Source organism: Octodon degus, unplaced genomic scaffold (assembly GCF_000260255.1).
Source record: "Octodon degus isolate 3935 unplaced genomic scaffold, OctDeg1.0 scaffold00046, whole genome shotgun sequence".
Taxonomy (NCBI): domain Eukaryota; kingdom Metazoa; phylum Chordata; class Mammalia; order Rodentia; family Octodontidae; genus Octodon; species Octodon degus.
Window position 1 is genome coordinate 7,209,705 of NW_004524622.1, and position 16,643 is coordinate 7,226,347.

The window sequence follows — 16,643 nt, forward strand, 5'->3', positions numbered from 1 at the left end:
CTTGCACACTCAAGGAAACACATACCCAGGAGAAGGCTTGTATACCCTGTGAAGCACACACACCCTGGAGAAGGCTATTCACACCCAGTGTAGCACACATACCCTAGAGAAGGTTGTGCACACCCACTGCAGCACATACAAGCTGGAGAAGGCTGTGCACACCCCGTGCAGCAGGCACACCCTAGAGAAATCTGTGCACACCACTGCAGCAGGTACATCTTGGAGAAAGCTGCGCACAGCCACTGCAGCAGGCGTGCCCTAGGTTCCCCGCAGGTGGTGTGTGCCATGTACCAGTCTTCTTAGGGTTTTCCTTCTGAGAATTGTTACCATTAATTTAGTTCATTACAGAATTGGTCTTGGGCTTCCCTCTTTGCCATGGATGCCAAAAGTCAAACTGCAGGAATAGAACTCAGGAAACTGAAGAGCTGCCTAGAATGCCTGCCTTAGGATGGCAGGGGTTGACTGAGGAAGATTTAGGAGCAAATCTTGAACACGTGATGTTCTTCTGTGTACTGCTGTCTTGAGAAGTGAGAGTGAAACCTGTGCATGGTCCAAATGCAGCATCACTGTGGGTGAGGCTGTGCGCTGTCCTACAGCAGCATAAGAACTGGGAGCAGCTGGAGGGCAGTCACGAAGAAGCACTGATCCATCCACCGATTGTTTTATCTGCAGTTTGGGGACACAAGCATCAAAATAATCTGTTTTCTCCCATATTAGTGTATAAATGATTGCTTCTAAAATCATGCATCTGTGTCTGCTCTATTTCATTTTGAAAACTTTTAAGTCCAGGAAACTGGTTTCTCTTGTATTTAATTCTTGAGCAAATGCAACAGTCTGTTCTGCAGCACTCCTGTGGTGCAGCATTGCCCCACTGTGCAAGCAGGAAAAGAAATCAGAAGACCTTGAAAGGTGGATATGCCGATATGAACAATTTCCTTCCAATTTAAACTTACAAATTATGCTTTAGAAAAGTGGGCTGGCCAAGTGCGATGGTGCATGCTTGTAATTCCAGTGCTTGGGAGGCTGAGACAGGAAGGTTGACGTAAATGAGGCCAGCCTCAGTTAATTAATGACTTTAAGGCCAGCTTGAACTACACAGCTAGACCTTGTCAAAGAAGGAAGAAAAATGAGCTTTGAGGGGGCCGGTGAGATGGCTCAGTTGGAAGAAGCACTTCCCTGGCAAGTGCAAGGGCCTGAGTTCAATCCTCGATTCCACCAAAAAAAAAAAAAAGAAAGAAAGAAAAAAGAAAATGAGCTTTGATATATCCAGTAGTTTGTATTTCTCTTGTAATATTCCAGCATATGTACTCTTACTCATTTTTTGTTGTTGTTTTTTGGGTGTTTGTTTGTTTGTTTGTTTTTTGTATTTTTAGGAAAGGGTCTACAGGGTGTTCAGGGTCTCACACCTAGATTGGGCTCTTAGTGATCTGCCTGTTTACAGCCTCCCAAGAGCTAAGATTACAAGCTTGAGCCACCACACCCAGTCTCAACTGCCATCTCAGCTTGCCCTGGGGGCAGGGCCAGCATGGCAGGCCCCGGGATTGAACCCCTGGCCCCTGCACCTACTTGCAGGCACTTTAATCTGCTGAGCTATTTGGCCAGCCCTTCTTACTCGTTTTATGTCACATTTCCAACTAGCAATTATCATTTGCTGCTGATTCTTTGAACTTTGTGAAATACAAGGGTGTCCTTTCAGATGTTTATATTTACTGAACTTTTAGCTTCCTAAACTGACAGTGAATTGTTCGTGTTGGGGACAAACCAAGAGAGAAGTGCTGATTTGTGAATTGCAAGCTAGGTTGTTTCTTATTTTGGGTATCATTTATCACCAATATATCTTGATTGGACAGCGGTGAAATTTATTTTTCTTATTATTTATTTATTTATTTATACTTAGTACAGGGTCTACAGGCTCTCACTACGCAGATCAGACTCATAGTGACCCTGCTTTCAGCCTCCCAAGTGCTGGAATTACAGGCGTGCACCACCATGCCCAGTCTCAATCACTGTCTCAGCGCGGCCCAGGGGCAGGCCAGCATAGCACACCAGGGATGGAACCCTTGCCACTGCGCTCTGCCTAGGCAGGTGCTTTAGTCTGCTGAGCTATCTGGCCAGCCCCAGCAATGAAAGTTAAATGGCTTAGCTTAGTGCATCTGAGAAGTCAAAGAAACCCAGGATCACAGAATAGGATGGAGCCTTCTGCCCCCTGATTTTAACTTCTCATGACCCACATGGTGCTCTACAATGACAGGGCATGTTCGTTGACTCCTGTTTGAGCGTTAATTTTGAAATCTCAGCAGCACCTCCACCCCCCACACCCCCAGGGCCATTTCTAGCTTTCCTCCTCGACCACATCTCATTCTTTACTCTGCTCTTGCTATCATAGCTTTTTATTACTGCTTCTTTAAAACCGTTTCCCAGTTGTGACAAACTGGATAGATGAGGCCAAAAATAAGTACCTGACTCTTACTCTGCCTTCTGTTCCTCTGATCTTCTCTAAGCTGCCTGGTCACGTCCCCTATTTAAATCCTACCTCTTTCATCTCTTACCATTAATCTTTTTTTAAAGGAGAAGTTTGCTTTGGCTTCTTACCATGAGTTCTTTATGACAGTCCTTTTGGGTGAGTGAGTAGTCATGGCTCCATTCCATTCTAACAAGAATGACACAGGATGCCTGTTGCATATGGAAAGGCCACTGGCACTGCAGTGCCCAGGCTGCCAAACAATGAGGTGTCCCTGTGTCCTCCCCCGCCCAGGGCACTACACGCACTCCCTGGGGAGGAGGGTGGGTGTCTCGGTCCTTGCTGCATCCCTAGTATGCCTGGTACAGAACAGACGCTCAGCGACCCTCTGCTGAATCAGCACACAATTATGAGATTTATATTAGCTTCAGATGGGATAATTTGACATTTTTTGTTGTTTTTTTTTTCTAGTGAAGTATCATAATAAATACACTTTTTAATATGGTTTTCAGTGTATAGAGAATGATTCACTTGCATTTCAGCCTTTGTGTATTTCACAGCATCTTGCAGCATTTCATCTGCTCAGTTTCCAACGCAGCAAGGTAGTGCTGGCATTCTTTCTGACTTGCGTCATCCCTGCCAAGACTCTCCTATACCGAGGTCTGACATCCCATTGCTCCATTTGGTTGCCACGCGAGGTGTCTTGCATATTTTGACTGGTCAAACATGTACTCACATTGCTGTCTTCTCCCTCATCAAACTACGGAGGTCTGCATCCCCTGTGTCTGTGTCAGTTAATCCTTGCTCCCTCTTTCTGTCACAGAACTTGGGCTCCCATCGCCAACATCAGGGTCACTGTCACCTCTCCTGCTGTGAAAGCAGGCATTTTACCATAATGGAGCATCTTGACCTTTCACATGTAGGTAATCTATGATTCACCTTTGACCTCAAAAACTTGCACATCTGGTTTTCCATGTGCCATTGTTCTGAAATGAGCTACCTCTACCAGAAAAATCAAATGAAAACTTTTTAAAACAAGTCCTGGAGTGGTGTGGATCTGTTGGGCCCTCAGTGGTGCTTGGGTAAACACACACAAAACCAGTTACACAAAGCACAGGTGGAGGAATCCGAGCTGTCACTTTTCCACATCCACATACCTTGCTATCTGTCACACCAAGTGGGTACATGTGTAGATTGCTTCCTGTATCCCTTAGAGAATGGTCCTGAGATATACAGCTGGCTACTACTATGTTAAAGAACAAATGTGCAGTGGGAAAGTAAGGGATGGGTCTGCTGGACCAAGCGTTATGCTCTTGGGCTATGGCAGGAGAGGAGACAACCAGGACTGTGCTCCAACAGTGAAGCCACTGACGAGGAAATGAGAACTCTAGCTAGTGACCATGGTGCTTGAGAGCTGACATGCAGGCTTGACGGGTAGGATGTGGCACAAGCAGCGTCCAAGATAAGTCTTAGGTTTAGGGCTTAGCTCAGTGTACTCCAAGTGCATCCTAAGAGCCAATGCCAAGTTCAGACTGTCACCTGGAGATGATTACAGAACAAGACAGTAGCCACTGAAGAATTTTTATAGTACTTTGATAGGGAAATAGTATGCTTATAAATATAATTTTGCATGCTTTTTATTTTTTATCCTTATTATTTATGTATTTGGTACAGGGTCTCGCTACACAGCTCAGAATCATAGTAATCCTCCTGTTTTCAGCCTCCCCAGTGCTAGAATTACAGGCGTGCACCACCATGCCTGGAATCAGTGCGCCCAGGGGTGGGGCTGGTGAGGCACCATTAGTCCACTGAGCTATCTCACTGGTCCTGCATGCTTTTTAAATTTAATTTTACTAGTAATTCATTTTTATTTCACAAAAGTGCACATTAGAAGTGTTTTAAAACCTGGTTTTCACCACAGTATGGGAAATGCTGGTTTAACCACTTGAGCAAGCGAATGAGTAGTGGTACCATTTCCTGAGAAGAAAGGGGCAGGCCAGGGCACCTTGTGAGCAGAAGCCACTTCCGCACTGCAGCCTGCTGGGCACCCCGATGTGGAGTAGGTGCTGGGTGTGTGGCTCTGCGATTCTGAGAGACCAGGTTGGAGAAACGGGGCTGGGCACTCTCAGCACAGGGAAGGAGTCTGAAGCCCCGAGGCTGATGAGACCACCAGTGGCCCAGGCCTAGGAGCCAGCAGGAGACTGCTCAGATGCTGGTAGGGAAAGAGCAGGAAAGGAAGCATGGGGTGTCCTGGAGCCCAGCAGAAGAAAGCACTATCACCTCTGACTATCGCTGCTGACAAGGTGAGGAAGAATCAGCTTAAGTGCTGATTCAGTTGGTAAATTTGGAGACCCTGCCAGTAGCAATTTCAAGAGTGAGAACACAAGCCTGATGGGAAGGCTAGGAAAGAATAGCTGGTAAGACAAAGGTCCTGCAACAAGAGTTATTTCAGATGATTCTGTCATGAAGGAAACAGATACAATGAAGGCAGATGTGGGGTTAAGAGAGGTTATTCGCCAGGTGTGGTGGTGCACTCGGGAGGCTGAGGCGGGACTGGTGCAAGTTCTTGGCCACCCAGGGCTACATAGTGCGTTCCAGGCCAGCTAGAATTAGGAAGACCTACTCTCAAAACAAAACAAAAATCAAAAGCAGAGAGTGTAATAATTCAGGACAGGATCTCCTCAAGGAGGCAGATGGAAACATCCAGTAGAGACAGTAGTGAGCGATGCAGGCGTGGGCCTGAATGAGGTACAGAGCAGCTCTCCAGAATAGCAGGGGAGAGCTGGGCGTGCCTACGCACATCTGGAACCCCAGTACTTAGGCAGGCGGAAACAGGAGGACTGCCTTGAATTCAGGGCCAGCCTGGGCTACCAATTTGTGTTCAAAATCAACCTAAACTACATAGTAAGGCTTTGACTCAAAACAAAAACAAAGACCTTATAAGCAGCTCTGCACTTTGAAGTGTACCTTAACAGCAGTTGTAGAATTAGTGCACCTTCATGCTGTTGCCCACAGAACTCTCCTGAGCTCCCTGTGCAAGGGAAGGAGTCGGGATTAACTAAGGCAGTCTGAGATTGCTTTAGTACTTTATGGCAAGGAATTGGAAATGGAATATGCCCAATTTATTCATATTTCATGGTGTGAATCTAACACCTGAATCTTTAGAAGTGCATCCTCAGTTATGCTGATGATATGCCACCATAGAAATAGGAATTCAAATATGTTATTTTGACAGGAATACAAAATTTCAAGCTTTGAACAGAGGCTGATGAATGAAATAGAGTTTCGCCTGGAACGCACACCTGTTGATGAATCTGATGATGAAATTCAACATGACGAGATTCCCACGGGCAAGTGTATCGCTCCCATCTTTGACAAAAGACTCAAGCACTTCCGGGTTACAGAAGGCTCACCGGTCACATTCACCTGCAAAATTGTTGGGATACCTGTTCCAAAGGTAGGGGTGGATGGCCAGCCAGTTGACCAACCAACAACACCCAGAACTATAGACAGTGCCTTTAAGAAAAATTGTTCTCTAGTGAAGTGTCCCCAGAGGGAATGAGTAGGCACCAAAAAAATTATCAAAACCTAGAGGATCAAGGACTGGGAAGATGGCTCAGTAGAATAAGTGCTTCCCTGGCAAGTGCAAGGGTCTGAGTTCAATCCCCAGTTCTGGGGGCAAAACAAAAACAAAAACAAAAACATAGAGGATCAGACTAAAAGAGATACCAGGAATAGGATCATTACATAGGCCCAAAAGAAATTACATTTAAATTGGAATTTTTCTAAAAGTTTAAAATATGCTTCATCATAACACTATATCTTAGACTGTCAATTTTCTTAGCCATTAAACTCATCAAATTGATACTTTTCAGTCTGTTTAATTCCTATTGCATATCCACCGGGTGCCTGTTGTACAACATGAGCTATATTTGTACCATTATCATTGAATTGGTAAATGCCAAAAATGTCATATCATTATCACAGGCTGCTGAAGAATCTTCTGAGTCACCCGATTGTTTGGCAGTCAGCTGAGAGAAGGCTTTACACCTGGCGCAGTAGCCGGGCTCTGGGCTCTGCTCTACAAACACTAGTGCAGCGTTCTCATGCATGGTGAGACACCAGGCAAAACCAACTGCCGCCAGCACTTCATCTCCCTGTCTTTGAGAATCTCCTTGACGCATGCAGAATTTACCCATGAAAAGCTGTATCTATTAATCTGGATTAGAAGAAAGACTTAGCAAATTAATCCTAGCCTTGTTCCACTTGGTATAATACACCTTGGTATCATTTCATGCAAGGTGAGCAATTTCAGGTGCTGAGATTTGCAACTGCAAAAGACCGGAGCTTGTTAGGAGCATAACACAGGAAAAGACCAGGCTCCTGGTTTGCAGTTTTGCATCTGAACGCAATTGGTCTTCTGCGTGTCTTTTAAACTAATTAGGTACAATAAAAATAGTCAAAATCTTTCTCTTAACCCCAAATTATATCCACTTTTTACTTAAGCACTGCGTAGGTGCAGAGGAGGGGCACGCATGCGGTCGCCGAGGGTCTCCCGACTGTCCCCAGCCGCAGCCCAGGCGCCGCCCGCGCCCCGCCTCTCGGCCTCCGAGGACAGACGATGGGACAGCGGCGTAAACTCTGCGCTCTTTCACTGCAGGTTTACTGGTTCAAAGACGGGAAGCAGATTTCCAAGAGAAACGAGCGCTGCAAAATGAGGCGAGAGAGCGACGGGACGTGCTCGCTGCACATCGGCCGCGCCAGCGGCGACGACGACGGCAACTACACCGTCATGGCCGCCAACCCCCAGGTGCGCCCTCCCGCGTGCGCGGGCCAGGGCCACTAGGGCATTTTCCCCAGCATCAGAATCATTCATTTTTGTCTTTATCAAGTGAGGTATCATAAACACAGATTAACAGCCTGATAGACCTCATATTTATCAACTCACTGACTTTTGAAGTCATTGTTGTTCTATGATGTGTCTTTAGAGAATTACTTCAAAAGGGTTTATATGTCCCTCAAGCTTAAAATATCCTTTTATCTTTTTTTTTTTTGCATTCTTTTTTAAAATAACAATTGTAAACTCATAATCTTCCATTTTCCTTTTCTGAATAAAACTAAGCTTCAAAATTCCTCTAATAAGGTAGAATAAATTTCTTAAATTACTATTGGAATGGAAAATTCAAAACTATAATTTCCACTCATCCACTTTTCCTATGGAAATAGCAGTTTTGATGAGTCTCTTGAAGAAAGTATTAAACTATTTGGCTGTGCTGTGTGCATTGTGGCTACCAATAACATTAATGTCACAAAAAATTCTTTGTTTTGTTGAGACAGAATTACTTCATAGCCTGGGCTGGCTTCAAACTTGCTCCTAATCCCCCTGTGTCAGCCCCTGAATGCTGGGATTACACACATGCACCACTGTGCCACAAGCAACGGTGCGTGCGTGCATTCTGTTCATTGCTCATGTTGAAAAGTAAAATCACCACAATATTCTTAAAAATCTACCCCTCTGAGCTAGGCATTGTGGTACACACCTGTAATCCCGGCACAATGCAGGCTGAGGCAAGAGGGTGGCAAGTACGAGCCCAGCCTGGGCAACCTAGCAAGACCCTGTACCTGAGTAAAAATATGAAAGAGCTGCGTACAGAACTCAGTGTAAAGGCCCCAGGCAGCTCAAGCCCCAATAATACACACACACACACACACACACACACACACAATTTTGTTCCCCTGGAGAATTTGCAGTGATTTAAGAAGTCATATTTTCATTTCTCCAAAGAAAAATTCATACAAGGAAAATTTTCATAATGTTTTGGTGCAGGAAAAAAGTTTACATAAATTGAAAACTCTGGATTTCATCTTGTTTTAACTTTGTTTTCTGTTTCTCAGGGGAGAATCAGCTGTTCTGGCCACTTAATGGTACAGGGTGTACCTCTTCGCAGTCGACTGACCTCTGCCGGTCACTCCCACAGGTAAAGACATTCAGAATCCCCCAACCTGAGACCCTCCTGCCTCGCTCTCCCTCAGGCTGAGATTTCAGGCTGAGTCCTCCTGGGCCACCTACCAGACTCTATCTCAAAATTTAAGAGGGTGGGGTGCCTTGGGAATGTAACAGTAATAAAGCACCCTGGGATTGATTTCCCAGTAACGCCCCCAAAAGAATCCCCCATTTCTGGTACTCTCCCACATGCCTACCCACGCAATGAGCATAGAATTTGTTGAGTAACAATATAGATTGTTACTTTGGGAGGCAGGAGCTGTTACTGGGGGATTCACACCAGAGTCTTTACACAGAGGTATACTTTTTCTTATTTTGAGACAGAATCTCGCTAAGCTGTCCATCTGGACTTGCCATCCTCCCACCTCAGCCTCCCAGGACTGGGATTACAGTGTGCACCACCACTCCTCCTTTATGAATTGTCACTTAGGGGTAGAGCTCACCTGCAAAACCAGCATCGTCTAGAGCTTGTTGGCAGTGAAGAAGCCTAGATCCCACACCAGACCTACTAAGTCACAACCTGCAGTTTAGCAAAATCCACAGATGATTCATAAGCACAATAAACTTCAAGAAAAACAAGTGTTTGGCCCACTTTCAATGGCTCAAAGTTTGTAACCATTAGTAGCTCTGTGTACATAATCAGTCCCTTTGGATTAAATTATTACCTCTTCTATAGTAGCTGGGGATGCAGCTCAATGGTAAAGCACATGTCCAGCATGTTCAGTCCTGGGATTCAATCCCAAGTATCCCCAAAACCAGCCAGTCAAACTACATTTGTTATTTGTATAGAGATCAAGCATCTTGCTGCACTTGGCAGTGTTCCTCTCTGACTCTCCTGTCCACTAAGAAGAAAGCAGCTGGCCTTCCTCTCAAGTCTTAGCAAAGCATTCCATAGTTGCTGACATGGGTGAATTAAATGTGATTTACCACAGACACAAAAATAGTGACCCATGTTTCAGTCACAGTATTCACCACCATTGCAACTATACCTCCCCCCTCTTTTTTTTTTTTCAAGAGCAGCTGTTCCTCTTGGTCAGTCTTACCCAGTTCATGGGCATCCTGCCATAATTTACAGCCAGGTTAAATTTATGACTCAGAGACATAGAGATTGTAGCTGCTTTATTTTGGCTAATAAGATGAACTTCTTTTTTGGCACTCACTTGAGGTTCAGGTTGAATACAGATTCATTTGTTTATTCTGAGGCCTTTAGAACAACTGGCCCAGCCCACAGCAACAGAAGCCGAACCACTTAACCCAATGTGACTTCAGAGACAAAGATGCTAAAGCCTGTTTGATTATAGATCTCACAAGAGAACCCTACACTCTGTGAGATGCTTACCACATTGGGTTTTTTTTCTTTTTAACATTAGCTGCACATCATTGTTAACTATTTATTTTTACTGGGGTTTTTTGAGTATCACAAGCCCTTTCCCCCTCAAAAAAAAATCTACTGCCCATGTAGATTTGTAGCATGCATATATGCATATTGCTATAAGTTTGTAAATTTGTGTCTGTGGTTGATACCTGAGTATGCTTGTCACAGGGGAAGGTCCAGACTGCAAGAAAAAGACAAAGAGCCCCTTCAGGAACGCTTTTTCCGACCACATTTCCTGCAGGCTCCTGGGGATATGGTGGCTCATGAGGGATGCCTCTGTCGCCTGGACTGCAAGGTAGACTCTTCCTACCTGTTCTTAGTTCCAGATTGGTTAGATATTGGTTTTGATTATTTGTCTGCCTTTATTTTTTATTTACTGGTTTGTGGATTTATTTGTTTTGTTTTTGTTTACAAAAGAGTCCCAGAAAAGGGAGAGTTTGCCTGGATTCAATACCAGGCAAAATTATTTCATAAAGTTTAGAATCATTCTATCTTATGAAAAATTACATTGGTATTATATCCAGAGGCAGAGATGACATGACCTGCGCATCATCCCCATGGCTTCTGGAAACCCTTTCTGAAGGTGAAGCCTGCGTGTGACATTCGCATGCTGCACATGATCGCAGTGAGCTGCAGTCTCTGAAAAGACTGAGGAGTTATTGTCCTAAGAAGCCTGCGGTTGAGGAGAGGAGAGGTTTCTCCTGCTAATCGACCTCCCTCACCTTTAGTAATTTCTACATTCTTATTTTTCAACCAGAAGCTAGTTTTTTTGTTGAGCAGGGTAGAGATCTTCTAGCAGGTCACCCCTTCTGCTAAAGACAAAGGCGCAGAACAGTATTAAAAAAATTAGATGCAGATTAGTTATATATTTGTGATTTTGTTCTCCTTTGGCTGCCTACATGACCTTCAGGTTTTAATTTTTTTATCATTTATTTATTTATTTACTTTGGTACAGGGTCTCACTATGCAGTTCAGACTCATAGTGATCCTCCTGTCTCAGCCTCCCCAGCACTGGGATTACAGGCGTGCACCACCACGCCTGGCTTTGGGGCCGGCTCAGCATGCCCAGGGCCAGTGCAGTTTGTGGTACTGGGGTCCTTGCACTTGTCAGGCAGATGCTTAGACCCCCGAGCTATCTCTCCACCCCCCACAACCTTCAGGTTGAGCATTTAGTCCCCCTCTAAACTCTCAAAACCTTCAGTGCCTGTGTCACATCCCAGTGACTCTGACTTAACGCTTTATGTAGCATCAGGATGTTTAAAGTCCCCCGTGGGATCTAACACATGGCAGAATCGGAGAGCCCGGGCTCAATGTCTGACCTGCTGCACATCCAGCTTTCGCTTGCTGGATATGTAAACAATATATCATCTCTGATGGATCCTGCAGCCCATGCCATCTTCTTAGGTTCATTCTCATTTATTCCCGCCCAGAGTATGATCACATGGGTTGATCATGCCTCAAACCAGGCTGAATACCCAGTTTAAATTCACACAGCCATTCTGCTCCAGAGGCTGCTAGGGGAAGTCCTCTCTGCTCTGTGTTTTCTCTCACTGTGTATTTGGTGCCAAACATGGGTGAAGAATTCTACTACTGAACGAATCTGCCCATGGTCAGTCTGTGCTGCTGTCCGCAGGTGAGTGGCTTACCACCCCCAGAGCTGACATGGCTGCTCCAAGGTCAACCTGTGCTACCTGATGCCGCCCACAAGATGCTTGTCCGGGAGACAGGGGTGCACTCGCTGCTCATCGACCCCCTCACGCAGTGCGATGCGGGCACCTACACGTGCGTGGCCACCAACAAAACTGGGCAGAATTCCTTTAGTCTGGAGCTCACAGTGGTCGGTAAGGCTTGCTGCTGGGACCCCAGGGTGTGACTCCCTTCCAAGTTGTTGTCCAAATTCCTTAGTTGTTTGCCCCACCAATCTGTTTCCTTGTGGTGTAAGTGGTGCATGTCCTACATGGCAGCCTGAGACTATGAGGAGCCACACATGTGCCATACGCCACCACTATAATCATTCATTGCCAGTCGCCCAATGTGCACTCGGGTGCCCACTGCATTCCATGCCTCTGCCTTGCAGTCTGTTGCCCCTGGAATGACCTGGGCTCTTCTGTTTCCCATGGCTCGCATGCATCAGTTTCCCCTCTGCCCAGCAACCTGACGTCACCCCTGACACAGCTTCCTCCTGTCCTCCTCTGTGTCTCCGTGGCAGTTAGAAAGGTGGCACCTGAGACTCTGGGATGTGAGGTCAGAGAGGGCTGATTGTGGGTCCCTGCGGGGCCTGCATGGTGCATGGACTCGGTGCCAGGCAAAGACTATATTGATGATCAAAGAAAAGCTTTGCTGAGGAAACAATGTGCAGGAGAACATGGCAACAGAGAAGACAGCAAGACACCAGCCTGTGCAGGCTCCCCAGGAGCAAAAATCCAGCCAGAATTAACCCCAGGGCAGGGCTCTGTGCTAGGCCTTCTCCTGCTGTTCCACATGGTCCCTACAGGGAGCCAGGGGCTTCTTTGTGCCCGTCTGAGTGGCAGTTTCCCCTGTGTATCTTTTCCTTTTCTCACTCTTATTTTTTTTTCCAGCCAACAGAAGAGAAAAACTGATTTTGCAAAAAAAAAAAAAAAAACCTGATTTTGCAGAGCTATATCGATTGGCAGGCCTTGTCCTTTCCCCCACTCTTTTCCTAAATCATTGACTCAGAACTCTAAGGTTCTGACCAAAGGCCAAACCTCTTTGGGACGCATAAGTTTGTGTTTTTAGAAATAACAGTACAAGGGCTGGCGAGATAGCTCAGCAGACTAAGTGCCTGTTCAGGCAAGTGCAGGGACAGGGGTTTGATCCCTGCCCCCAGGCACAATGAGCTGGCCAGAGACCAAGCGCCTGTAATTCTAGCACTGGGGAGGCTGAAAACAGGAGGATCATTATAAATCCAAGCTGCATAGTGAGACCCTGTACCAAATACATTCTAGAAAGAAAGAGAGAGAGAGAGAGAGAGAGAGAGAGAGAGAGAGAGAAAGGACAGTACAGTTCTATAGGTGTGAGCCTTTGTTCAAAATAAAATGGTTGGGGGAATTAATATTAGTGTAACTTCCATGAAATAAACTCCTCTAGAAAAGAAAAAAGGATCAGTTTTCAATTGTCCAGGTGTGGTGGTGAATGCCTGTAATCATAGTACTTGGAAGCTGAGGCAGGATTTTTGCAAGTTCAAAGCCAGCCCAGCTACATCAACGAGTTCAAGGCCAGCCTGAACTATAAAGTTGAGACCCTGTTTAAAAAAACAACAGTACACAGAGTATATCAGTTCTCCAAAGTTACTGTTGAGGCTGGCCAAATAGCTCAGCAGATTAAAGTGCCTACAAGCAAGCACAGGGGCCAGAGGTTAAATCCTGGGGCCTACAGTGTATTATTTGTTGAAAAATAAAAAAAATAAAATAAATAAATAAATCCTGGGGCCTGACTTGCTGGCCCTGCCCCTGGGGCTTGCTGAGATGGCAATTGAAACTGGGTGTGGTGGCTCATGCTTGTAATCCCAGCTCTTGGGAGGCTGTAAACAGGTGGATCACTATGAGTCCAATCTAGTAGTGAGACCCTGAACACCCTATAGACCCTTCCCTAAAAAAAAATACCCCCCCAAAGTTACTGTTGAAGAAAAAAGTTACTACCGAGCAAGAAAAGAAATGCCTTTAATTCCACCATTCCTAGCATCTGTACCCACGTCTCTGACCTGAGGGCTGTCTTGGTGGGGTGTGCAGAGATGACAGCCACTTGCTTTTTGAACTATTTTGGAGCTGTCCCACGGCTGAGCCTCCTCGGAAGCCCCAGGTGAGGCAGGTGCACCATGCCGCTGAATTTCTCAGGGAGCTCCTTCTCTCGTGCAGCCAAGGAGGTGAAGAGAGCGCCCGTGATCCTGGAGAAACTGCAAAACAGTGGTGTCCCCGAGGGCCACCCCGTGCGGCTGGAGTGCCGTGTGATCGGCATGCCCCCACCCGTGTTCTACTGGAAGAAGGACAACGAGACCATCCCCTTCACCCGGGAGAGGGTCAGGTAAGGCGGTGCCACCGTGGGGACCGTGTGGGCTGCCACCCGGAGGACACTGCAACCTGCGCCTGGCCACTTTCCCTTAGCACCTGTGTTTTTGTGCAAATCAAGAATTTATTCCCAGGGGCCGGGGAGACGGCTCAGTAGAATAAGCGCTTCCCTGGCAAGTGCAAGGACCTGAGTTCAATCCCCAGTTCCGCAAAAAAAAAAAAGAATTTATTCCCATTCGTTATTGGGTGATGGTCCATTGTATGGCTGTCTCGGAGTTTTAAATTTTTGAATTTCATTGTAATATTTTGAGACAGGGTCTCACTATGTAGTTTAGGCTGGGCTTTAACTCGCTATGTAGCCCAGGCTGGTCTCAAACTCACAGTGATCCTTCTGCCTCAGCCTCAGTACTATGGGTGCATCACCGTGCCCAGATGGTTGTTTTTAAAGTGACCCTAAAGATGCAGTTTCCCAAAGTGGTTGGCTTGATCTTTCCTGACCCACCTTGTTTCTTTGCAGTTTTAGTTTTGCACCGCTAGAGGGAGAGCAAACAATGGTAGTTGCGTACAAAGTCGACGGAAAAATTTTTTCCCCACCATAAGCTGATTTTGTCCAGAATTTTGATATCTAAGAGGTGTAGGCTTATATCCGTATAGTCCTTGGCTGCACAGGAACCACCTGGGGAATTTTTTAAAGCCCTATTGCTTGGGTCCCAGCCTGAGGGCCTGAAGTCATCTGGCCTGGGTCCACCCCGTAGGCCAAGGCTGAAGAGGAGTGAGGCAGAGGAATGAAGAAAACCCAAGCTGCCTCCTCCTCGCCCTCCTGAGAGGGTGACCAGGAGACACCCTCTCAGGCTTTCCTGACACAGTTCTCATTGAAACTCAACTGTAGTTGTGAAAACCAGGTTCCTCTGGTGGGGAGCGGGGCGGTGGGGAGGACAGAACAGACCCCAGCCACTGGTGTCCCGCTCCTGCGAGCGCCAGCAGGTCCATTATGCTCCTACCTTTACTCTGGGAGGACTGGGGCTTGAACCCAGGCCTTCTTGCTGAGGTGCATCCCAGCCCTTTTTTATCTATGATTTCTTTCTTTTTTTAAATCATTTATGCAAATCTTTTTAATAGTTGGCTTCATAGAAGACAATTCTTTTGTATCTACTTCTACATTTAATCTATGCTTATTACATTTCATATAGTCTCTGGAAAACTCTAGTGTGTACTCCTAAGAAAATAAAAATGGAAAAGCCAAAATAAAATAAAATAGGGATTTGAATAGGAATTTTCTGGAACTGTCCCAACCTAAAGAATGTCTAAAATTATGTAAAACTTGCATAAAGGTATGTAGCAATAACTTGGTTTCTCTTTTTTTTCCATAATTTTATTGAGAAACAAATAGCAATGAGACAGTTTCAAACCAAATTGGTGGGAAAGTTTCAATAATTAACACACTGCATACATTCTTCCTAGTGGTTAATTGCTGTACAAGATGCAGACATGATATCCTATTTACAAACACCATTAGAACAAATCCCTCTATTCATTAAGAGAATGTAACTATATATTTATCCTAACCACTTTGAATATATGGTTGGATTTATCTTTGATTTCTGAGACTAGGTTTCACTAAGTGGGTAAATTGCCCGGGCTGGGCTCCAATTTATGATGCTCCTGCCTCAGCCTCTCGGAATGCTGGGCTTGTAGGCGTGTACCACCAGGCCTGGTTGTACCTTTTTATGTTTGAATTTGCATTTGGCTGAGTTCCCCATTTGTACCTTTGTATAGGAAAAGCTCTGAGCCTTTCCCTAAGCCCTGACCTTGACAGAGAAGCTTCTGTTTCTGATGCAATACAAATATCTTCTTTCACTGCCGGGGAGGTAGCTCAGTAGAGTAAGTGCTTGCCTGGCAAGTGTAGGGGCCTGAGTTCAATCCCAGGTACCATAAAAAAAAAAAGATGGTCTTTTGGGGGCAGGGATATAGCTCAGTGGCATAAGTGCCTGCCTGGCAAGTGCAAGGTCCTGAGTTCGATCCCTGGTTTCGCAAAAAAAATGTTTTCTTTCTTTTTTGCAGTATGCACCAGGATACAACAGGGTATGTCTGTCTCCTCATCCAGCCAGCCAAGAAATCAGATGCTGGCTGGTATACGTTGTCAGCCAAGAACGAGGCTGGCATTGTATCGTGTACCGCTAGGCTGGATATATACGGTAAGTGGAATGTCATTAGTTGAACATCTGTGTGATCAGTACCTTTAAAATCACTTTAGGGCCGGGGAGATAGCTCAGTAGAATAAGTGCTTGCTTGGCAAACGCAGGGTCCCGAGTTCAATCCCCAGTACCGCCAAAAAAAAAAAAAAAATCACTTTAAAGGGGGGCCAAGGAGATGGCTCAGTAGAATAATTGCTTGGCTGGCAAGTTCAGGGGTCTGAGTTCAGTCCCCAGTTCCACCAAAAAAAAAAAAAATCACTTTAAAGGTGCACACCTGTGATTGCAGCTCTCAAGTGACTGGGGCAGGAGGAATACTACCAGTTCCAGGCTACATATGCGACCTTGTCTCAAAAAAACAATACATAAGTAAACTAATTAATTAATTTTTAAAATCATTTTAGGGATAAGGTAGTATGTCTGCATAAATGAAATGAATGTATTATGTTTTAGTGTTTAAGAGATTTTCAGGGGCTGGTGAGATGGTTCAGTGGTCTAAAGCACCTACTTAGAACAAGCTTAGCAAAGCACAGGGACCGTGGTTCAATCCCCCAGCACCACATGCCAGCCAGCCCGCCCCCTGGTG

General features: G+C 45.6%; 1 protein-coding gene across 1 annotated transcript in view; it reads left to right on the top strand.

The window, feature by feature from the left end:
- The window catches only part of Mypn (myopalladin), an 89,630-nt gene that overhangs the window by 68,558 nt on the left and 4,429 nt on the right, over positions 1–16,643 (top strand). The window contains exons 14-20 of the mRNA XM_023716170.1: positions 5,697–5,918; positions 7,122–7,271; positions 8,357–8,439; positions 10,009–10,135; positions 11,474–11,681; positions 13,716–13,881; positions 15,927–16,060. Coding sequence (XP_023571938.1) covers positions 5,697–5,918; positions 7,122–7,271; positions 8,357–8,439; positions 10,009–10,135; positions 11,474–11,681; positions 13,716–13,881; positions 15,927–16,060 — 1,090 coding nt within the window. The remainder of the gene's footprint in view (positions 1–5,696; positions 5,919–7,121; positions 7,272–8,356; positions 8,440–10,008; positions 10,136–11,473; positions 11,682–13,715; positions 13,882–15,926; positions 16,061–16,643) is intronic.